Raw genomic sequence first — 24,329 nt, forward strand, 5'->3', positions numbered from 1 at the left:
ACCTCGGGAGGTCATCTAGTCTAGTCCCCTACCTTCTAGGCAGGACCAAGCACCATCCCTGACATCTATTTGCCCCAACCCCTTTGACAGTAAAAAAAAATATCCAGACATTACAAGAAAAGTGTAGGACTCAAAAAGAGCACGTCACCCACAGATGGTGGCTTTTTATGTGACTTCTGTGACTGAATTTGCCAATCAAGGATTGGAATAGTTACTCACAAACTAGTCCCAGGCATCCTTCAGTCTGCATACACTATGGATTGCACCCTTTGTAACTCCATTTAAGATTGTCATTTACAGCGTTGACTGTGACTGTGGAGGTCCACACAAGAGTGACAGTCCTTGCTACATCTGTTGCATATGTAGTGGGTGTCTGGCAGGTCCTTGCTGTCCTTTCTACGGGGTCCCTGCTCCATTGCCAGCTGTCTGATCTTCATCTCACCCTTCTGAAGGCCCCTGTGTAGTTCCTGCTTCCAGCTACTGCGGTCGTCTGCCAGCTCTTCCCAACTATCTGGGTTTACGTCTACCTCCTTGAGGTCCCTCTTACAGATGTCTTTGTAGTGCAGTTGGGGGTGTCTCGGACGTCTTTTGCCAGAGTACAGGATGTCTTTTGGGATCCTTCCATCATTCATCCTATGGACGTGGCCAAGCCAGCGGAGCCGCCGCTGCCTAAGGAGGGTATGCATGGTTGGAATTCCAGCTTGCTCGAGGACGGCATTGTTGGGCACTCTGTCCTTCCATGATTATCCCAAGAATGTGTCTGAGGCAGCGCAAGTGGAAGACATTCAGCCTCTTCTCCTAGCAGGCATACAAGGTCCAAGACTCGCTGCTGTAGAGGAGGGTGCTGAGGATGCAGGCCCTGTAGACTTGCATTTTGATGTGAGTGTACAGCTTGTTGTTGTTCCACACTCTCTTGCAAAGTCTAAACAGAGTTATGGCTGCTTTTCCAATCCTCCTGTTTAGCTCAGTCTCCAGTGACAGGGTGTCAGTGATGGTGGACCCAAGGTAAGTCAACTCGTGGACGACCTCTAGTGTGTAGTTGTCAATGCTGACTGATGGAGGATCAGCAACGTCCTGACCAAGTACATTTGTCTTCTCTAGGCTGATGGTAAGCCCGAAGTCTTTGCATGCTTTGGAGAACTGATCCAGCAGTTTCTGAAGCTGGCCTTCTATGTGTGTCACTACAGAAGCGTCGTCTGCGAACAGCATGTCTCTAATGAGCACTTCCCACACCTTAGACTTAGCCTTCAGCCTTGCAAGATTAAACAGTTTCCCGTCAGATCTTGTGTGCAAAAAGATGCCCTCTGTTGAGGATCCAAAGGCGTGCTTCAGGAGGAGTGTGAAGAAGAACCCGAACAATGTCGGAGCAAGGACGCATCCTTGTTTGACGCCACTCCTGATGCTGAAAACATCCGATAATGTGTCATCATATTGGATGGCTCCTCTCATGTCTTCGTGGAAAGACTGGATCATCTTGAGTAGCTGTGGTGGACAGCCTATCTTGTGGAGCAATTTAAACAGTCCATCCCTACTGACCAAGTCGAAAGCTTTGGTCAGGTCAATGAAGGCAACATAGAGTGTCTTCCTCTGCTCCCTGCATTTCTCCTGCAGCTGCCTCAGGGAGAAGATCATGTCAATGGTAGATCTCTCGGCGTGGAATCCGCACTGGGATTCAGGATACACCCTCTCAGCGAGCTTCTGGAGTCTGCCGAAGATGACATGAGCGAACAATTTACCAGTGATGCTTAGGAGGGAGATTCCATGGTAATTGTTGCAGTCACTTCTGTCTCCTTTGTTCTTATACAAGGCTACAATGTTGGCATCCCACATATCCTGTGGAACCTCACCCTCTCTCCAGCACAGGCACAGCAGCTCATGTAGGTGTTCCAGGAGCATGTCCAAGGCACACTCGAGTACCTCTGATGGTATACCATCTTGGCCTGGGGCCTTTCTTACTGCAGTGATGTCAATAGCTTTCTTCAATTCGACCACAGTTGGTTCCTTGCCCAGCTCTTCCATGACTGACAGGAGCTCGATGGCGTTGAGGGCTGTACCAACCACAGTATTCTCGCATGAGTACAGCTCGGAGTAGTGCTCAACCCATCGCTCCATCTGTTTGGCTTTGTCAGTGATGACTTCACCAGATTTGGATTTCAGAGGTGCTGTCTTGTTCTGGATGGGTCCCATTGCCTTTTTTATGCCCACGTACATTCCCCTGAGATTACCAGAGTCAGCACAGGTCTGGATACTGCTGCATAGCTTAAGCCAGTAGTTGTTAGCACAGCACCTGGCTGTCTGCTGTACTATTTTTGTGGCTACTCCTTCCATCTTTCCCTATCCAGTGCAGAGAGGCTGAGTGTCTGTAGACTAGCTCCGCACCAATCTACTACATCATCTATCCATTATCTGTGTATAGAACATTTCCATATGCAACATTAAAAAGATTGGGATTTTTCATTTTAGACAAGAGATGAGTAAGGAGGATAAGACTGGGATCTATAAAAACATGCACGGTGTGGTGAAACTGAGTAAGAAAGTGTGTATACTCATTCATATAACACAAGAACACCCAATGAAATTAACAGGCAGCAACCTTAAAACAAACAACAGGAAGTACTTCCTCCCACAAGACACAGTCTAATAATCTGTGGAACTCATGGGCCAGGTGATGTCGTGAAGGCCAAAAACACAACTGTATTAAAATATAAATGAGATGAATTCTCACAGTGGTTACTGTCAAGCTAGTCAGCAAGTTCCACAGGTCTCTAAGCCAGGAGTGAGGGGTTCAGTGTATGGAAAAGGCTGTTGGAGCAGGATGGAGATGAAGGTGTGTGGTCCAGGCAGGAGGCTGGGTGTAGCAGCAGGCTGGGAATGGAGGGTCTGGACAGGAGGTAGGATGCAGGAGTGGGTTGGGTGTGGTGGGGTCTGGGTGGGAGGTTGGGTGCAGGAGTGAGCTGGGGGTGTGGAGGTCTCAGCACGTGACTGGGTGCAGGAGTGGGCTGGGATCAGGTGGAGGAGTGAGGTGGGCATGGGCGGGCCTCAGAGGGAGGTGGGGTGCAGGAGAGATCAATGATAAAAGCATTGCCCTTATAAACCCAGAGTTGTAAGTTCAATCCTTGAGGAGGCCTTTGAAGGGTCTAGGGCAGCTTAGATTTAAAAAAGAAGAAAAAAAGCCTGTGGGGAATGGTGATAGGTCCTGCTGTGAATGCAAGGAACTGGACTCAATGACCTCTCAAGGTCCCTGTCAGCTCTGTGAGATTTATCTCCATGTTTAGGATGAAATTGGAGGTAAAGGATCTGAGTAGGAGGGTGCAGGAGTGGACTGGGGTGTGGCATTTGAACAGGAGGAAGCTGTGAAGGCAATGAAGGGGCACCTATCTCTGAAGCAACCCATTGACACACAAGTGTCCAGACCTCCACTATTTGCAGGCACCAAACCTATGCTCCCATTGGCTGTCATGCCAGTCAATGGGAGCACGAGGGGGAAAGCCTGCAGGTGAGCATGTCCCTGCACTGCTGTTCCTGCAGTTGTGGGGGAGGGGAAGCAGAAGTGCACAGATCACTCCCCCCATCCCCCACAGGCCTAATCTTGCCTGTTTGCATCAATCCAGCCGTTGAGGCTCAGGACTACATTTGCTTCTGCCTGCAGGGAGGTGCCAGTCCAGCTCCAAAGACAGAGGGGGGTGCAAAGCTGGAGTGTGACCACAGACTCCCTGGCAAGCCCCCAGCCTTGCAGGACAGATGCAACCAACCCTTTGGGAGCTGTTAGTTCCTCACCCCTGCTGGAAGCCTCCACAAGAGGGGACTGCTCACTGGATGACAGCTGTTCTGTTAGTTGGCTCTGACACCGCTGGCATTGGCTGCTATCAGAGGTAGAACTACAGGAAGTCCTGAGGCACCTTATAGACTAGCGGATATTTTGGAGCATAAGCTTTAGTGGGCAAAGACCCGCTTCGTTGTGCTCCAAACTATCTATTAGTCTATCAGGTGCCACAGAACTTCTTGTTGTTCTCGAAGCTACAGACTAACAGCGCCACCTCTCTGATGCTTATCAGAGATGGCCCATTGCTCTGAGCCGGCACAGCCGTTGCTAAGACGTCTCGTCAGCCCCGGCGTTGCAGCGGAAGAACGATAAGAGGCCCAGACTTCCCAGCAGGAGGGGCGAGGGATAGCCGCTGCCCTGGCAGCCAAAGCCCGCCCACAGGATGGCACGGCTGGCTCCTTGTGGCCCCGTCACTACTCCCACATCCCGGGCTGGCTCCGCCCACGGCGGCGAGCTCCGTAGGTACCGCCGCCCCCGCCACGGAACGGAGCTAGCTCTCTCCCGCCCCGGGCCGCCGACTCCCCACAGCTCACTCGGGCCCTGGCTCCACCCCACCGGCCCAGTGAGGCGACCGGGACGCCAGCGACGGCCGAAGCACAACCGCCTGAGAGGCGGGGCCAGGGAAGAGATTGACGTACTCGTGCTCTGAGAGGACCGGATAGACAAGCGCGTAGCTTCGACACGCGCCGGAGTTCTCGCGAGAGCAGATCATTTATGACGAGGCCTCTGACGTGAGGCTACTGGTGCCCTGGCAACGACTTGAAGCCATGGGCCCAATGTGGGCGCTGCTCCCGCTCCTACTGTTGCTGCAGCTGTGGTGTGGGGTTGGGACCCTAAGCCCGACCGCGGAGGGCAGCACTGGGCCACTCAGCCCGACCGCGGAGATCGGCCTCGGTCCTGTCATCTACCCCGGTAGCGTCGGCACGACCTCGGAGGCAACTTCAGGCCCCGGGCCCCCCAGCGCAGAGGGAGGCACTTCCGCGGAGCCCAAGCCCAGCGCTACTCCAGGAGTCCAGGGAGACATATCCACTCCCGAAGGTGGGGAGGCGCCCATAGTGCCTTCTCGCTCCTTCCCTTCAGGCCATTACTCAGGTGCCTTCTCCCTGGCCCAATCCGTCTGCCCCCGCCACCATGGCCTGAAACGCAGTGCCCAGATGCCTTGATCCTGGCCTGGATCTAGACTGTCTCTCCACCTATTCTCCTGCAGTAAAATGTCCGGGGTCCCCTTTCCTCCTGACCTGCACTGTTTCCTGACCACCCCCTGCAATACAGGGCCAGAGTCCTCTCTGTGCTGTCCCAGCTTCACCCCCACACCCCGCACGCACACACACACACATATATTTCCTTCCTCACAGGCCGGTATGTGTTGGCACCCAACCAGGATTATGTCTCTGACCCTGCTGGTTTCCTTCTACCCTTTACAAGATGGTTTTCAAGGACCTTTTACCCCTTGAACCAGCCTTCCCTTTATATCATCTAGAGCACTGTTTTTGGGGTCTTCTTTTACCCCCATCCCCATTCCATGATCCAGCATGTCTGTCTCTCTTCTTAGTTTGTTTGCCCACCTGTATCTGCAACTTGCATCCTGGATCCTGTGACTTAAACTGCTGCTGTGATCCTGACTGTAACCTTGGCTGTGATCTGGGGGACACAAGGGCTGCCTTCTCTTTCTGTATTCCAGGCAGCACCAGGTATGGTATGGGAGATCAACTTCCTGATGCTCTTCAGTACTGTGTATCAATACCCTTGTCAAGGAGTGGTGAGGGCCAAGGGCAGTGCTGATGCTATTACTAGTCATTTTGGGTGAGTGGTGATTATTTATGCTGTCGGAAGAGCTCTCTCCCACCAGCATAGAGTGACTACACAGGAGCCTTAGCAGTGGCACAGCTGCAGCAGCACTCTTGTGCCACTGTAAGGTCATTAGTGTAGATGCAGCCTCAGTTAGTTCTGATCTGGTCTCAGTGTTTGTGTTCTCTCTTCCCACACATCCACCTTTTCCCAAAACAATACCCAGCCCAAAGATCCTGGGCAGGTTCGCATACACTTTTTTTTTTTTGGGTGAGGCTTATGCATAGTGTTATGTTAATTGACTGGTGAGTGCATTCTTGCCAAACTCAATGGAGTTTTTATTCCATCCATAATAAGTCGTCTTTTGTCTTTCAGGCAGCTCTCGGTAAGGTTTGTGGGACTGGTTGTCTTATGCCCTTCCATGTTGCAAGCATATATCCTGGCTAAGCAGGGTCTAAGTGTGTATGATACCTGATCAAAGTAATGTGTGCAAGGCTTTGGGGGTTTTTGACTGTTTGAACACTTCCAGTAGAAACTAAAATCCAGACACAGTTATTTTAATATCAGTTGGTGTTTGTGTGATCTTTCTCCTGATGTTCAAATGGTGAAGGTCAGTTAAATTATTAGAAGGGAGGAGCTTGGGGCACTTAGATAGGGCTCATATAGTGTCAGGTAGTTTTGCAAGCTCCATGGATGAATATCAATAATTTTTTTTAGAAAATAAAAAAAATTGAATTTATTAATCATCAACATAGTAAAACATTTCTCATTTAAAAATAGCAGTTTAAGTTAAATCTTATCACACCCATGCTATACCTACTCTTACAGTCTCATAAAAATGAATTTAAGGTCTCTAGTCTATCCAGCCCAACAACCAGCTCTTGCTTTTTGAAAGTTTGGCCTTTCAGTTTCTGTTTCTCAGCAGACTAACAGCTGCAAAGACAAATATAGGCTGGATAGGATTATTTTTGTTTTTATATGGTGGTACACCTGAGCCAAGCATGGGAGAGTTAGTTGTTCTTCTTCTTGGCGGTCACTAGATAAAGAGTAGGATGTCTTCATGTCGCCCTCCTATTTGTGAGTCTGTTGATGGCTGATCAGCCCCATTCTGAAGCTGCAGGTCATATCACGGAAGGGGCAGGTGTTGGTAGCTATTGAAGGGTTGTGCTCTTTGAGAGTTAATTCAGACAGAGACAACTTCCACATGACGGACAAAGTCAACTTCCACATGATGGTCCTACACAATGCAGTATGAGAAGGTGGAGGGCAGCCATCTGTGGGGAAGGAACAAGTTCTGAGCTATTTAGAAAAACTAGCTGTGCACAAGTCCATCAGTCTGGATTTAATGTACCTCAGGGTACTGAGGGAATTGGCAGAGGTCATTGCTGAACCTTTGGCCATTATCCTTGAAGACTCTTGGAGATCAGGTGAGATACCGGATGACTGGAAGAAGGCAAACGTAGTGCCCATCTTTAAAAGAGGAAAGAAGGACAATACAGGGAACTATAGACCCATCAGCCTTACCTCAATCCCTAGGAAAATAATGGAGGGAATCACTTTGGATCATTTTGGATCACCTGAAAGAGGGGAAAGTGATTAAAAGTAGCCAACATGGATTCACCAGGGGCAACTTCTGCCTGGCCAATCTGATTAGCTTCTCTGATGAGGTAACAAGCTCTGTGGACATGGGGGAGTCAGTGGATGTGATACACCTTGACTTCAGCAAGGCTTTTGATACGGTCTCCCACAACATTCTTGTCCAGAAGTTAAGGAAATATGGATTAGATCCTTGCACTATAAGATGGATAGAAAGCTGGCTTGATGGTCGGGCCCAACAAGTAGTGGTTAATGGCTCAATATCTGGATGGCGGTCTGTTTCAAGCAGAGTGCCACAAGGCTCAGTTCTGGGGCCGGTGTTATTCAACATCTTTATTAATGACGTGGATGAGGGACTGGATTGCACCCTCAGCAAGTTTGCCAGTGACACAAAACTAGGGGGAGAGGTAGATTCGTTGGAGGGTAGAGAGAGAATCCAGAGGGACCTGGATAAATTGGAGGACTGGGCCAAAAGAAATCTGATGCGGTTCAATAAGGAGAAGTGTAGAGTCCTGCACCTGGGGCGGAAGAATCCCAAGCATCGTTACAGGCTGGGGACCGACTGGCTCAGCAGCAGTACGATGGAAAGTGACCTAGGGGTTATGGTGGATGAAAGGCTGGATATGAGTAAACAGTGTGCCCTTGTAGCCAAGAAGGCTAACGGCGTGGTAGGGTGCATTAGGAGAAGCATTTCGAGCAGATCTAGAGAAGTAGTTATTCCTCTTTATTCGGCACTAGTGAAGCCACATCTGGAATATTGTGTTCAGTTTTGGGTCCCCCAGTATAAAAAGGATGTGGATTTGCTGGAGCAGGTTCAGCGAAGGGCAACAAAAGTGATTAAGGGTCTGGAGCACAAGACCTATGAGGATAGGCTGAGGGATTTGGGCTTGTTTAGTTTACAGAAGAGAAGACTTAGGGGTGATTTAATAGCAGCCTTCAACTTCCTGCAGGGGAGCTCTGAAAAAGAGGGTGAGAAACTGTTCTCAGTGGTGTCAGATGGCAGAACAAGGAGTAATGGTCTGAAGTTGAAGAGGGAGAGGTTTAGGTTAGATGGTAGGAAAAACTACTTCACCAGGAGGGTGGTGAAGCGTTGGAATGCGTTGCCTAGAGAGGTGGTAGATTCTCCATCCCTTGGGGTTTTTAAGTCCCGGCTGGACAAGATCCTGGCTGGGATGACTTAGTGGGGGTTGATGCTGCTTGAAGCAGGGGGCTGGACTAGATGACCTCCTGAGGTCCCTTCCAGCCCTGTGATTCTGTGATAATATATAGGAAGGTATGGATGCAGAATAGAAAGGAACAGTGGAACGTGCTAGAAATAAAAAGGGAAGATGTCATTCAGCATATACACAGCTTCCTATATTCTACTACACTTTTGCAATAGAATTCTGAAGAAATTCTTTCCCTGGGTGAGAAAGGAAAACATGTCAAGTATAAGCAGTACAAGTAGAAAATGCATGGCTTCGTTGCAAAAATAAAACATCACAAGGAAAAATGCTCATTTGGAGAAAATGATGTGAATATGTCTGAAAAATAATGTGGATCAACTTTGCAATGCATCATTCTTCAAGGCTCTCTCAATGCCTTTTATAGCCATGATTTAACAAGTAAATTCCCAACCTGTTTGTTATGTTGAATATTGCTTGAAAAAATAAGTTTAGTTTAGCTAATCATTGTGGTTTGTGTAATTAGCTAACTAATACAGTGTAGAAAGTTGCAGTAAGAGAAATCTAGAGCTGCTCATTGCCATTGAGTGTTATTTTCTTATTTTATGTTATATAACACATGCCTCTTGTTTTGGAACATCAAGGCCACAAACCATAATGGTGATGCCGTAAGTCTATTCTTTATTTTACTTCAGCATAATTGAGCTTTCCTAAAAGTAACCCCATTCTATACTTGTTTTCAATGGGGATTACTTCAAAATTAAGAACAAGAAGTCCTGTGGCACCTTATAGACTAACAGATATTTTGGAGCATAAGCTTTCATGGGCAAAGACCTGCTTCGTCATGTTCCAAAATATCTGTTAGTCTACAAGGTGCCACAGGACGCCTTGTTGTTCTCGAAGATACAGACTAACAAGTCTACCTTTCTAATACATGTCACCATTCAAAATTAAGTGCACTCTAATCACAGTCAATCTTAGCGTTTTTAGTAGCTTGGAATCAGATCTGCATTAACATGACGCATGAGAGTGGAGAAGATGAAAGTTGGTTGTAGAAGTTTTAAAGACACTGTACAGTTAGGCTGCGTCTACACTAGAAGCATCTATCGACAAAACAGACTTCAAACTCTCTTAGACAAAGAATTAATGAGCATAAAACAGACATAAAAACACTCCTGATTCACAAACCTGTCAGCGAGCACTTTAATGGAGTGGGCCATTCTGTTAATGACCTGAAAGTCTGCGTTTTACTGAAGAGGAATTTTCACAGCAGTTTGGAAAGAGAGGCCACTGAACTTTTTTTTTATATTCAAATTCGACACATTAACATGTGGTTTGAACCGAGATGGGAATTTTCTAGCTCATTATAGGGGCTTTTTTGCATACTTTGCTTTATCTAATTCTTGACTCCCCACCTCCCTTCTGCCGCTCTGCTCTCTGATTTGCTCACCTTGGTGATATTTTTCTGATTTGTTAACCTTGATTACTATTTTTGGTTCTCTGTGCCTTAAATATTGAGTCTGTTCTGGTATGATTGTGATCTGAAGAAGTGGGTCTGTCCCACAAAAGCTCATCACCTAATAAATTATTTTGATGGTCTTTAAAGTGCTACTGGACTGCTTTTTTGTTTTCTATCGACAAAAGTTACAGTCGACAGAGAAATCTCAACAGAACCTCTGTCAACAAATTTGCATCTGCAGGCAACTTGCTCTGTCGACAGAGAACTGCCAGGCTGCACTGCCCTCTTGTGCCAGAAAGCGGAATGGCAGCTCTGCAAAGAGGGCTGCCAGGCAACTGGAAGCGCTTTCTGTTGACAGAAGTGTCTACACTGCACTTTGTCAACAGAAATCTATCCAGAGATTAACAAGCAGTCTTGTGGCACCTTATAGACTAACAGATATTTTGAAGCATAAGCTTTTGTGGGCAAAGACCTGCTTCATCAGATGCATGAGTGGGGGGTGGTTTCAGAGAGGTATTTAAAGAGTGGGGTCCCAGTAAGAGGGAGGGCCAGACTTGACAAGGTGTATTCAGCAAGGTGGAAATAGTCCAGTGTCAACAGTACGTATCAAAAGAGGAAAAAACAAGTCAGATCAGACAGGGGAATGTGAGCCATTGTCAAAGTCTAATGGGGAGATATTAGCACCCAGAGCAGAGAAACTGCCTTTGTAAACTGTGAGTCGCTCCCGGTCTCTGTTTAATCCATGGTTAATGGAGTCAAAACTGCAAATAAATTGCAGCTCAGAGATTTCTCTCTCCTCTCGGGCATTGGCACCCTCACCACAGGAGTGTCTGGATATGTGGACTCTCTACTTAGATCCTATGCTACCCGCACCCCCAGCTTTCTTCAAGATACCATCAACTTCCTCAGGAAATTACAAGCCATTGGTGACCTTCCTGAAAACACCATTCTGGCCACCATGGATGTAGAGGCCCTTTACACCAATATCCCACATGAAGATGGATGCCAAGCTGTTAGGAACATTATCCCAGCTGAGACTGAGGCAAAAATGGTGACAGAGCTCTGTGACTTTGTCCTCACCCACAACTATTTCAGATTTGGGGACAAATTATAACTTCAAATAAGTGGCACTGCTGTGGGCACCCACATGGCCCCACAGTATGCCAACATTTTTATGGCTGATGTGGAACAGCCCTTTCTCAGTTCTCGTCCCCTAACTCCCCTCCTCTACCTGCGCTACACTGATGACATCTTCATCATCTGGACCCATGGGAAGGAGGCTCCAGAAGAGTTCCACTGTGATTTCAAGAGTTTCCACCACACCATCAACCTTAGCCTAGACCAGTCCACACAAGAAATTCACTTCCTGGACACTACTATGTAGATAAAAGACGGTCACATAAATACCACCCTCTACCAAAAACTCGTGGACTGTTATGCTTATCTACATGCCTCCAGCTTCCATCAAGGGCATACTACACGATCCATTGTTTACAGCCAGGCACTAAGGTACAACCGTATTTGCTCTGATCCATCAGACAGAGACAAACATCTACAAGACCTTTACCAAGCTTTCCTCAAACTACAATACCCACCTAAGGAAGTGAGGAAATAGATTGATAGAGCCAGACGGGTACCCAGAAGCCACCTGCTACAAGACAGGCCTTGCAAGAAAAACAAGAGAACACCACTGACCATCACATACAGTCCCCACCTAAGGCCTCTCCAACGCATCGTCAGTGATCTGCAACCCATCCTGAACAATGATATTTCACTCTCACAGACCTTGGGAGGCAGGACTGTCCTTGCCTATAGACAGCCTGCCAACCTTAAACAAATCCTCACCAGTCACTACAAATCACAAACCAGTGAATCTATGCCTGGAACCAGCCCCTGCAACAGTCCTTACTGCCAACTCTGCTCACATATCTACACCAATGACATCATCACAGGACCTAACACCAACTATACCATCAGAGGCTCCTTTACCTGCACATCTACTAATATATGTCGTCAAGTGTCAGCAATGCCCCACTGCAATTTACATTGGCCAAACTGGACAGTCTCTCCATAAAAGAATAAATGGACATAAATCAGACATCAGGAACAGTAATGTACAGAAGCCTGTGGGGGAACATTTCAGTCTCCCTGGACACTCAGTGGCAGATTTAAGGGTGACGGTCATGGGGAAAAAAAATTTCAAAAATCAAATGGAGAGAGAAATCTCTGAGCTGCAATTTATTTTCAATTTTGGCTCCATTAACCATGGATTAAACAGAGACCAGGAGTGGCTTGCAGCTTACAAAGGCAGTTTCTCTGCTCTGGGTGCTAATATCTACCCATTAGACTCTGACAGTGGCTTACATCCCTCTGTCTGATCTGACTTGTTTTTTCCTCTTTTGATAAGTATTGTTGATACTGGACCATTTCCACCTTGCTGAATAGACCTTGTCAGCTCTGGCCTTCCCACGTACTGGGACCCCACTCTTTAAATAACCCTCTGAAACCCCTGCCCCCACTCATGCATCTGATGAAGTGGGTCTTTGCCCACGAATGCTTATGCTCCAAAATATCTATTAGTCTATAAGGTGCCACAAGACTTCTTGTTGTTCTCAAAGCTACAGAGTAACACGGCTACCTCTCTATCTGTCCAGAGATTGTGGTGCCCCAGATTTTTGAGGGGTAATACTGTTGAGGAAAATGCAGAGTTCTGTCGAGACTCTGTCAACAGTGCTTTAAGTGTGTAGACGGTCCCTGAGTTATGTCGAGAAAACTCTCTAGTGTAAACCCAACTTTAGTGTTCTGAGGACTTGTCTGTTAGAGTTAATACAATTTTGAAATTATTAAAAAGAAACAAAGAGTGTAATGACAGCTTTTAGCCAGCAACTCACGAAAGAGTGCAATTGCAAAACGTGAAACATTTATGTACAATTTAAGGTTTATTTAATAAAGTATAAGTGCTGTTGTGTTTGTGTGGATGACTTAGTTTTTATCATTCCTAATGCATTGCTGCTGCATCTGCAGCTTGACACAGGCAGAGGTGGGAAAAGTACCCAAAAAGTTATGTGAATAAAAGTACAGCTGTTTTGGGTTTGTTTGTTTTTTTTTTTTTTTTTTTGAGGAGAGTGTACTTAAGTACAAGTTGCCGGAATACTACGTGAGTAAAAGTACATACGTGTACACACACACACACACACACGAGGCAGAGAGCAACAGAGAGATGCATTTTTACTCAAGTAACTTTCTGGGCACTTTTTCCACCTCTGGACACAAGTAATGAGTATTATGTACTATTTTCTGCATTAACAAAAATTAAGTTATCTAAAAAAAGTCCCCAAAGTATGCCTTTTTACCTGTTGTAAAATATTGTACTAAGCTGTAAATTGACATGTTTTAGAATTGGATTTGCATTATTGTTGGAACAAATGCAAAGAAGTATCAATGGGAAACTTGATTTAAATCAATCAATCCAATCATTCAATCTATTTATTTATTTATTTTGTGATTTAAATCATGATTTAAATCAATCCACTTTATCAAACCTGGATTTGATTTTTATAATGAACTTATTAGACAACTGACAGGCAGAGGTTAGTGAGAAGGGTTGGAGAAAAGGGGAGGAAGTTGGGCTGCGTCACTTTGTGCTGGAAAGGGGGAGATGGTAGGAGAAAGCTTGTACTTTGGTGACAAGATTGTGGAAAGGACAGGAGATCCAAGCTGGCCTATATTACATTGTGAAGATTCTTAAAGTGACAGGGAATTATATAGATCATGCCTCATCCACAGGTCCTTGTGGAGTGAGACACAATAGTTCTTAATAGTGCAAGCCAACTTGTATTAAGAAATGAAGAATTCTATATAATGTTGTTTGTGGGGGAATGGAGGAATATATAATATACATGTGTCCATAGCAGTAACATTAATCCTCTATATTCTGTTTTCTGTGCAGGGCTGAGAGTCAAGTGTGTGTGAAGAAGTCTCTTATTTTCAGAAATAACACCCCTCTTCACACTGAAATCATCACTGACCCTAATGGATATGAGTCTCTGTTCTGTATGCATCTGTTTGACTGTAAGTAGTCTTCCCTTCCGCACTCCAGATTTCCCTGATCAGGGAATCTGTTCTGTAACATCTTGTAAATATGAGGAGGGCTGTTCCATAGCACTTGCCAGTGTTACTTCAGGTCTAGGGTGGAAGGAGATATTACAGTAAACTCTTTCATATCTGGCATTCTATCATCCAGAACTCTCAGATGACTGGCATTTCAACCATTAGTAAATTTTAGTTATGTTTTCCGTAAATACAGTGAAGTGAAAGTAAATGCAAATAAATGCAGTAAAGTATAAGTTTACAGTGTGCAGTACAACAGTTGGTAAATAAAGTACTCTGCGTAAATTTGTTTGTTAGTTAATATCTAATTTTGTTTCTCTTTAGTGTTACGCATTGCTAGGTATACCTCTCTGTTATCCAAATTATTCTGAAGATCTGTCAACCTCCCAGTCATGGGGCTGCCAAATATTAAAGAGTTTAGTGTATGTAGCTTGGAGTTAAAGCTGGCCAAGGAATCTACAAGATTACCACAAGGCATTATTGAGACCAAGAGCCCAGTGAGACTTAAAATGTTTGTTTGTTTGTTTGTGTTTGTTTATTTATTTGTGTGATTTAATCATTTAAAACATATTTATGAGAAGAATTATAACATTCACAATAATGGTAGAGGAAATGAGAATGCAATAAGGAGTATAAATTCTCTGGTTTATGGTTATAAAGCAGCTGCCCCAGTGGCATGCTATGTCCATAATGAGCCATTAAGAGTTTTCTTGCATCGCCCTCTGAAGCATTTGGCAATGAACATTGTTGGAGACTGGAGACCAGTCTAGATGAGCTAATAATCTGAGTTAATCTGACAGTTCTATGTTACTGTGCCTGCCCTGAGTCTCCCTACTAGTTTGTATTTTTAAGTTTTCTTGTCCTTATTGCATATATTCTTTTTTTTTTTTTTTAAATTCACCTGCTGCTTTTTTGTGGTTCCATTCAAATAGGCAGATTCACACTCAGCTGGCTAGGAAACCAAAAATATTTTGCTGATCTGAGATGGGTCTGGCCCAAAGGCCACTGAATCCAGCTGATCAGCCATCAACAGATTCAGTCAATGGACTTGATAAGGAGTAGGATGTCTTCATGTCACCCTCCTGTTTGTGAGTCCGTTGATGGCTGATTAGTCCGACACTGGAGCTGCAGGTCTTATCACAGAAGAGGCAGTTGCTGGTAGCTGTTGAAGGGCTGCGGGGAAGTTATGCAGCTCTTTGAGAGTTAGTTCAGACAGAGAGACAATATGTGGGAAAGTATGGAGGCAGAATAGAAAGGAACACTGGAGTGTACTAGAAATAAAAATGGAAGGCATCATTCAGTATACACATAGCTAATGTGCTGATGCTGCATCTGCTGCTTGACACAGGCAGAGATTGAAAAAGTACCCAAAAAGTTATGAGAGTAAAAGTGCAGCTGTTTTTTGTGGGTGGGGGAGGTAAGGGGGATGCACTTAAGTGCAAATCACTGGTGTTCTTTTGGAAAACTGCTTGTGTAAAAGAACACCCACTTACCCATACGCATATTGGTACCAAATGACTTTGGTACCAAATGACTGGAAGACGGCCAATATAACACCAATATTTAAAAAAGGCTCTAGAGGAGATCCTGGCAATTATAGACCGATAAGTTTAACATCAGTACCAGGCAAATTAGTAGAAACACTAGTAAAGAGTAAAATTGCAAGGCACATAGAGGAGCACGAATTGTTGGGCAAAAGTCAGCATGGTTTCTCCAGAGGGAAGTCGTGTCTAACTAATCTATTAGAATTCTTTGAAGGGGTTAATAAACATGCGGACAAGGGGCACCCAGTGGACATAATATACCTAGATTTCCAGAAAGCCTTTGACACGGTCCCACACCACAGGCTTTTGTGTAAATTAGGTGGTCATGGGATAGGAGGAAAGGTCCTTTCATGGATCGGGAATTGGTTAAAAGACAGAAAACAAAGGGTGGGAATAAATGGTAAATTTTCACAATGGAGGAGGGTAACTAGTGGTGTTCCCCAGGGGTCAGTCCTGGGACCGATCCTGTTCAACTTGTTCATCAGTGATCTAGAAAATGAGGTAAGCAGTGAGGTGGCAAAGTTTGCAGATGACACCAAGCTGTTCAGGACAGTCAAAACCAAAAGGGATTGTGAAGAACTACAAAAAGATCTCAGCAAACTGAGTGATTGGGCAGCAAAATGGCAAATGAAATTTAATGTGGGTAAGTGTAAGGTAATGCATGTTGGAAAAAATAACCCAAATTACACGTACAACATGATGGGGTCAAATTTAGCTACGACAGATCAGGAAAGGGATCTTGGAGTTATAGTGGATAGTTCTCTGAAGACATCCACGCAGTGTGCAGCGGCAGTTAGTAAGGCAAATAGGATGTTAGGAATTATTAAAAAAGGGATCGATAATAAGACAAAAGATATCATACTTCCCCTATATAAAACTATGGTACGCCCACGTCTTGAGTACTGCGTGCAGATGTGATCTCCTCACCTCAAAAAAGATATATTGGCATTAGAAAAGGTTCAGAAAAGGGCGACTAAGATGATTAGGGGCTTGGAAAGGGTCCCATATGGGGAGAGGCTAGAGAGACTGGGACTTTTCAGTTTGGAAAAGGGGCGATTGAGGGGCGATATGATAGAGGTATATAAAATCATGAATGGTGTGGAGAAAGTGAATGTAGAAAAATTTACCTTTTCCCATAATACAAGAACTAGGGGACACCAAATGAAATTGATGGGTAGTAGGTTCAAAACTAATAAAAGGAAATTTTTCTTCACACAGTGCACAGTCAACCTGTGGAACTCCTTGCCCGAGGAGGCTGTGAAGGCCAGGACTCTATTAGGGTTTAAAAAAGAGCTTGATAAATTTTTGCAGGTTAGGTCCATAAATGGCTATTAGCCAGGGATAAAGTATGGTGCCCTAGCCTTCATAACAAGGGCAGGAGATGGATGGCAGGAGATAAATCACTTGATCATGGTCTTCTGTTCTCCTTCTCTGGGGCACCTGGCATTGGCCACCGTCGGCAGATGGGATGCTGGGCTCGATGGACCTTTGGTCTGACTCAGTATGGCCATTCTTATGTTCTTACATTGCATCTTGATTGTACTCAAGTATCCAGAAGTGAAAGCAGCTGCATTTTTACTCAAGTAACTTTTGGGGTACTTTTTCCAACTCTGGACACAGCTAATGAGTATTATGTGCTATTTCTTACATTAATAAAAATTAAGTTATCTAAAAAAAATTCCCAAAGTATGCCTTCTTACATGTTGTAAAATGTTGTACTGAGCTGTAAATTAACATGTTTTAGTAATTGGATTTGCATCATTGTTGGAACAAATGGAAGGAAGTATCAATGGGAAACTTGATTTAAATAAAAAAAATTTTATTCTATTTGTGAGTCCATTAATGGCTCATCAGCCTGATTCTGGAGCTGCAGGTCTTATTGTGGAATGGACAGGTGTTGGTAGCTGTTGGAGGGGCAGTTTCTGCTGGTCTTTTCTTCTTCTCTGTGTCTCCTCATCTGCTGTGTGGTGGACCTGTCAGATTCTGCCATTCCTTCAGAGATTACCACTCTCTACTGGGGATGGTCCTATGAAAGGTTCTCCCAAGTGTCAACATCAATACTGCGCTTTTTCACGTATGCCCTCAGCATGTCCTTATTATATCACTTCCTGGCCGTGTCTACGCTAGCCAAAAACTTCGAAATGGCCATGCAAATGCAGGTGGCCGCAGCACTTTGAAATTGATGTGGCTTGCCGCCGCGCATCTCGTCCAAATGGGGCTCCTTTTCTAAAGGACCCCAGCTACTTCGAAGTCCCTTTATTCCTATGAGCAGATGGGAATAAGGGGACTTCGAAGTAGCCGGGGTCCTTTCGAAAAGGAGCCGTGTCAATTTTGAAGTGCCATGGCCGCCCGCATGCTAATGAGGCGCTGAATATGTATTTCAGTGCTTCATTAGTAAACTTCGAAATGGCCATTGGCATGGCCATTTTGAAGTATAGTGCTAGTGTAGCCCCTCTGACCCCAGCCCTTGTCTGTCCTTTCTTCAACTTGAAAAACAATCTGTCTTGGGAGGCACTGACTAGACATCAAAACCACGTGCCCAGTCCAACAAAGTTTTTGGTGAATGATAGTGGCTTCAATGATGGTCATGTTCGACCCTTCCAGGATGCTAGTGTTCTTGCGCCTATCCTCCCAAGAGATATTTAGGATTCTCCTGAGGCAGCATTGAAGAAATTGTTTAAGTGCCTTCAAATGACACTTGTATGTTGTCCAGCTTTCACGTGTGTACAATAGCATTGGAATAACCACTGTGTGTTATACAAGAAGGTTTGTCTTAGCATAGATGTCCTGGTTCTTCAAGGCCCTTTGTCTCAGGCAGAGCATGTGCAGCTTAAATGACGCTGGATTTCCACATTAATGTAGACTTTAGTGAAAAGATGTCTTCCAAGGTATGGGAGTTGTTCCACATTTTTCAGCAGCTCTCTGCTGACTTAAATAGAAAGTGCATGAGATTGTCCCATTAGCAAGGGTTGGTGGAGCACCTTGATCGTTTGGACAGTGTGAGGCTGAGACTCTTGTATGCTTTGGCAAAGATGGTCTGAAGCGCTCTGGGAGAAAGAGCAGCATCCATGTTGTCATCTGTGTATTGGAACTCCATGACTGAGGTCATGGAGCTCTTGCTTTTAGCTGTCAGTCTCCTGAGATTGGAAAGCTTCCTGTTCATTCTGTAGAAATCTTCATGCCATCTGCAGCTTGTCATCAATGGCGTGAAGGGTCATGGCAATGAAGATGCAGAGCAGTGATGGGGCAGTGATACATCCTTGTTTGACTCCCATTTTGACCTCAAAGGGGTCACTTTGGGATATATTGTTGCTTAATTCTGTGGCAGGCATGTTGTGAAGCAGCCTCAAGATGCTAATGAATTTGTAGGGGCAGCTGATCTTTGAGAGGCTGGTCCACAGGGCACTATGACTGACTGAGTCTAATGCTTTGGTTAGGTCAATGAAACTCATGTATAAGGCTTGGTTTTGTTCACAACATTTTTCTTGCAGTTGCTGGGTGGTCAGGCATAGCTGTCGCTGTCATATTAATTTTGTGGTTTGCCTTTTAGATTAGGGCTACACTATAGCAGTCCTTCAAAAGAAGTTATTTCAGAGGATCTCTTTCAAAAAATCTTTTGAAAAATCATGGCCACACACAATAAGTGGATCAAAAAATCAATCCGCTCTTTTGACAGAGAGTGGCCACACAGACCTGGCTGCTCTTTCAATAGAATGGGCCAGGAAACGCCGTGGACAGGGTTGCATGGCCAGCAAGCCCTGCTGGGAGCTCCAGCCAGGCACTCCCTTAAAGGGCCCCTCCCAAACACTCCCTCCCTGCACGTGCTGAGGCCTGCCTTTCTGCAGAAAGCATAGCAGAGCTGATTCAGGGACCAGAAGCTGATATCTCACAGCTATGGACTTACAGCAGCTCCCAGACTGGCACTGTATCCATGCCCTGGTCAGGCTGCTGACCACTGTGATTGCAGATGCCGTCCAGCTCCTTTGGTTGGAAGGATCTCCTGCAGGGGCTAAGGAGCCCAACCCCCAGGGCTCCAGCCCCTCCACTGTTCAGATGCACCTGGAGTAGCTACCCTATCAGCTCAGACTGGTGGGACCAGCTGGTGATGGACAAGTGGGATGACATGCAGTGGCTCCAGAAATTCCACATGAGGAAGGAGACCTTTCTGGAGCTCTGCAGCTGGCTCGCCCCCGCCCTCTGATGCCAGGACATCTGCATGTGGCCCTCTCTGCCCCTGAAGAAGTGCATAGCCATTGCCATCTGGAAACTGGCCATCCTGGACAGCTACCGCTCCATGGGACAGCAGTGTTTGGGGTGGGCAAGTTGACCACTGGGGCTGTCCTCATAGAGGTAAGGCACACTTGGCTTGCAGACCCATCACTGGAGGGAGGGTGAGGTCTCCTGGGCAAAGGAGACCCTCAGGCACTGGGGGCAATGGGGTGGAGCGAGGAGGTGGAAAGCCTATCCCTGGGGGACCATGCCTCTCCACCCCAACACAGGCCTACTGCTTGAGGGGGGGCAGCCTCACAGTGGGGAGTACCTGGGGGGCTCAGATGGGGAGAAGGGCACTGGGAGGGGGCAGGGAAGCCTGCTGGAGCCAGGGGCATCCCTTCACATACTCACGAGTGTGTCTGCTCTCTGTCCCATGCAGGTTGTGAGGGCAATCAGGACCATCCTGCTTTGAAGGGTCATCCATGTCGCGCACCTGGATGCGGCCATCGCCAGTTTTTCTGCCCTTGGCTTTCCCCACTGTTCCGGTGCCATCGATGGCACCCACGTCGCAATCTGTGTCCTGGACCACAGCACAGCCCTCTATATCAACTGCCTGGGCTACTATTCAGTAATGCTGCAGGCCCTAGTGAGCCACAGAAGATGCTTTATGGATATCTATGTGGGATGGTCAGGTTGGGCCATTGACACATGGGTCTTCTGGAACTCCAGCCTCTTCTGGAGAATAGAGTTGTGGTCTTACATACCCCAGCAGAGCTCGAGATCAGGGAAATCACCCTGCCCTTCTGCGGAGGGGGACACAGCCTACCCCCTGCAGTGCAGGCTCGTGCAGCCGTATACCAGCCACTCGGACCCCATGGGTTCAGGTGTCTCTTCATGTACCTGACGTTGGGATGCACAATGTCCCCCAGGTTGTGGGGGTGTGCTGTGCCCTCCACAACATCATGGAGGGTCAGGTAAGGAGGAGGCCTTCCTCCTGGGGTGGATGTCTGAGACCAGCCCCGGATACTCACTGTGATGGGGTACAGATTCAGGAGGCCCTCTGAGAGAACTTAGCCTATGGGCTCCAGTGACCCTCCTCCAGGCACCCCCTGTTGGATCCACCAGCCCACAGCCCCACCCTGTTCCCACTGTGCACCCTCCTGCCCGTCCACTCCTCACCCCGCCACCACCACAACTTTTCCACCCATCCACCTTTCACAGCACCTCTATGAGGGACATAGGTGCGGTGAAAAAATAAACTGTTTACTGAAACATAGAAACTTTTTGCCAGATGAAAAGTATGATACTATTTACACAGCGAAACTTTGGGTAACTTTATACATTGTTGGGATGTGGGCTTTGGGACAGGGCTTGGGACTTCTGAACTTGAAGGTGGGGCTTGGGACGTGGGGTGGGAGGCTTTAGTCCTCCAAGGGGTGGGAGGTACAAGCCACGGCAGCCACGGGATCCTCTCCTGTCCCAAGTTCAGGGTCTCTATCAGGGCTGGGATGGGGCCAGGATCCTGGGCAGGTACAGCCATGGGAGGGTGCAGCAGGCTCAGGCTTGGTGAGGGAGGAAGTGGGTACAGGTATTGGCGGGGGGGACAGGGCAGCGAGTGCGGCTGGCATGTGAGCACCCACCGTGGCCATCAGCTACTAGGCGAAGCCCATCGTGGTGGCTGGGGTAGTTCGGGTGGGAGCAGGGCAACGGGCACTGTGGGGGCGGGGAGACCACATTGGTGGGAGGCTGAGATGACTGCTCCTTCAGGATCCTGATGATTGTCCTCAGGTTGGCCATGAGTGTGGCCCAAGTCTTCTGCCACCATGCCAGATCTGCCTCCTCCATCCACAGTAGCCACTTTGCCAGATCATTCTGGTGGCAGAGGGTAGCCATGTAGGCAGAGGCATTCTGTGTCATGCCAATGTGCCCTCTGGGTGGTGGTGACGCCCTGGCCCTCTTCTCTGCCACTCTCAGGCTTCCCAGCTCCACAATGTGGACGGGGCTGGCCAACCCTAGTGGTGTGCTGGGGCTCGCCTCGCCCTCAGATGGCGCAGCTGTGAGGATGGGAGGGGAGAGAAAGATGGTATGTCAGTCTCACACTAAAGCCTTGAGGGCTGTGACCCCACCCCCCATCCCATGGGCAGCAGCCCCCTCAACCCCCTCTCTGACAAGCCCAGCAGCCCTGGAGGATCCTGGGCACTGAGGGGTCCCCACTATGGGTGGGGCATGCATGGAGTGCAGTCTGAGATTCCCCCCCAGTCCCTCTCCATGTGTGTGACTTGCAGAGCTATCCATGGAAGCAGGTGCTGACTGTCACCTGCCGGCATGGCTACAAGCTGGGAGCCATGGCCTTCTGTGGTGTTTCTGGGCTGGAACCAATGGCCAAGTGGCTGGCCCGCTTCCAGCCCAGGTAGGGGCAGGCACCCTCACACTATGCCCTGGGGTACACGATGCATGGAGTAATTACTGGGCGGGACCCTCAAACAGGTCCAGAGACACCCTGCTTAATGTGGCCTGGCTGGAGGATACTGAGGCCATGGCAATGACAAGAGTACCATCGCTTGAGTCTGAGTTCCGACGGCGGCTCTGGCTCCAGCTGGCTGATCCAACTTGACAGGCTTGGCTGTTCCTCCTCCACCTCAGTGTCCTGCTCCATCACTGTAGGGGGCTCTTCTGCCATGGTGTTGATGAAGGTTGTATGTGTTGCAGGGGGAGCTGTCCTGCTCCCCTGACTGCCTGGCCACATCCCTGGTCCTGGCGTACCCCTGCCACAGTTCCTTCACCTTGGAGTGGACCCGCTCCAGTATCTGGGCGGGGTGTCCTCAGGCCGCCATGTAGGTAACAAGCTGGATGTAGGCGGGGGCATTCCGCCTCTTGCTGGTGGTCTCCTGGAGGACACCTTCATCATGCTACAAGCCAGGAGGTCTCAGAGCTTGGGCTTGGCTCATGAGGGGGCTTGATGTTTGGTGGCCCAGACAGACTCCTGGGACACTTTGGGTCGTGGGGCAGCTGGATGTTGGCAATTGTAGGAATGTCTGCTCTAGAGGGTGGCTGTGAGGGCTCTTTTTCATCTGGGAACATTAGAGGGCCACCAGAAAAAGTGCCGCGTTCTTTCGATTTAATATAGAAACAACGCATTTTGTGTTTCAATGCTCCATGGGTTTTTCTATAAAGGCCCAGCTTTTTTGAAAAAACCCTCTAGTGTGGTGTAACACGTCCCGTGACGCCCAGCCCCTAGGTCTAGGGCGGGCGGCAACAAAAAAAGGGGGTTAGGGCACCAGCCTGTACTCAGTTCGGGCAGTCAGAGGCTCACCGCTACCACCATACAGGCCCCCAGCCCTCCGTCTAGGGCGGGGCAGCAGTTCAGAAGAGTTGTATAGTTCTGGGCCCAGCCCTCAGTCCAGGGCAGGGCAGCAGTCCCACGTAATAATACAGTTCTGGGCCCGGCCCTCAGTCCAGGGCAGGGGCAGCAGTTCACAAGAGTTAAGCACCGGCCCAGCCCTCAGTTTGGGGTGGGGCAGCAACACAAGGGTTAAACACCGGCCCAGCCCTCAGTTTGGGGTGGGGCAGCATCACAAGGGTTAAACACCGGCCCAGCCCTCAGTTTGGGGCGGGGCAGCAACACAAGGGTTAAACACCGGCCCAGCCCTCAGTTTGGGGCGGGGCAGCAACACAAGGGTTTACAGACAGGTTCAGCGGGGGCTGGCCCTGTCAAGGAGGGGGTAGGGGGTCACAGGCCCTCCCACTCCACTGCGACCCGGCCCGGGGCCCTGGGGGTTGCTCACATGCAACCCCGGCAGTGGGGATCCAGACCGCAACACACTGCCATTGGTTCGTGAGCGACGTCCCCGGGCCACTTCCTACCTCACCCTCTGTTGGCGGCAGGTCCCAGTCCATCTGGTCGAGGGGTCCTCCTAGGTCGGTCTCCTCTGGGTCATCCACCTTTGGGGGCTCCGGCCAATCGTCCATAACAACATCGTTAGGGTAGTCAGGCGGCGGCAATACAGGAGACGCAAGGCGGTCCTGGGTCTGAGTGCCGTAAGGATCCGCCGGGACTCTGGGGCAGCCCGCTCCCGGGGCCTCTTCCAAGGCGGGGGGTCTCCGCCGGCGGGAAGGTCCTGGTAGGTCCGGGAAGTCCAGGTAGTCTCCTTGGGGCATACGGACCCGGGATTGCGTGGAGCCTCTGGGGGCCTGCTCCTCTGGTCTGGCCGGGCGGCCGCAGGCCCTCTCCCTTTGGCCCCGAGGAGCTCGTGCAGGCACGTCCTCCCTGCCCAGAGGCCCAGCCCCGAATGGTTCCTGAGTCCCGCCTTTGGCTCTTCTAGCCCTTGGCCCCGCCCTCTGAGGGGCGGGCCTCTGGTCTCCTGGCTCCGGCCCCGCCCACCAGGGCCTCTGCATAGTCTCCCCGGCCTCCGGGTCTGCAGGAGGCCATACTGACTCACTACATGTGGATGTAACCTTAATGTATTTAAAGTCTAATTGGTATTTTTCATCGAGCGTCCCCGTGGGTGCTCTCCAATAGGTGTCGGGCTCGCCCGGCACCGCAGATTGGAATTCCAGCAGTTTCTCCCGGATGGCGCATGCGCCGGCACGCGCCGCTCCCTTGCGCGTCCCCGGCCACGTGCGCGATCCAGTCC

At 48.3% G+C, this 24,329-nt stretch overlaps 1 protein-coding gene across 3 annotated transcripts in view; it reads left to right on the top strand.

Annotated features, from left to right (window-relative positions):
- The first annotated feature begins 4,234 nt into the window (after positions 1-4,234).
- The window catches only part of TCTN3 (tectonic family member 3), a 144,432-nt gene continuing 124,337 nt past the window's right edge, over positions 4,235-24,329 (top strand). Inside the window, exons 1-3 of one of the 3 annotated variants that reach the window (XM_074999390.1) lie at positions 4,235-4,861; positions 5,376-5,514; positions 13,779-13,900. In XM_074999390.1, the coding sequence (XP_074855491.1) occupies positions 4,591-4,861; positions 5,376-5,514; positions 13,779-13,900 (532 nt within the window). In that variant the 5' untranslated portion in view covers positions 4,235-4,590. The remainder of the gene's footprint in view (positions 4,862-5,375; positions 5,515-13,778; positions 13,901-24,329) is intronic. The other 2 variants (XM_074999388.1, XM_074999389.1) reach the window with 2 other exon arrangements.

Source organism: Carettochelys insculpta, chromosome 7 (genome assembly GCF_033958435.1).
Source record: "Carettochelys insculpta isolate YL-2023 chromosome 7, ASM3395843v1, whole genome shotgun sequence".
In the NCBI taxonomy this organism is placed as follows: Eukaryota; Metazoa; Chordata; order Testudines; family Carettochelyidae; genus Carettochelys; species Carettochelys insculpta.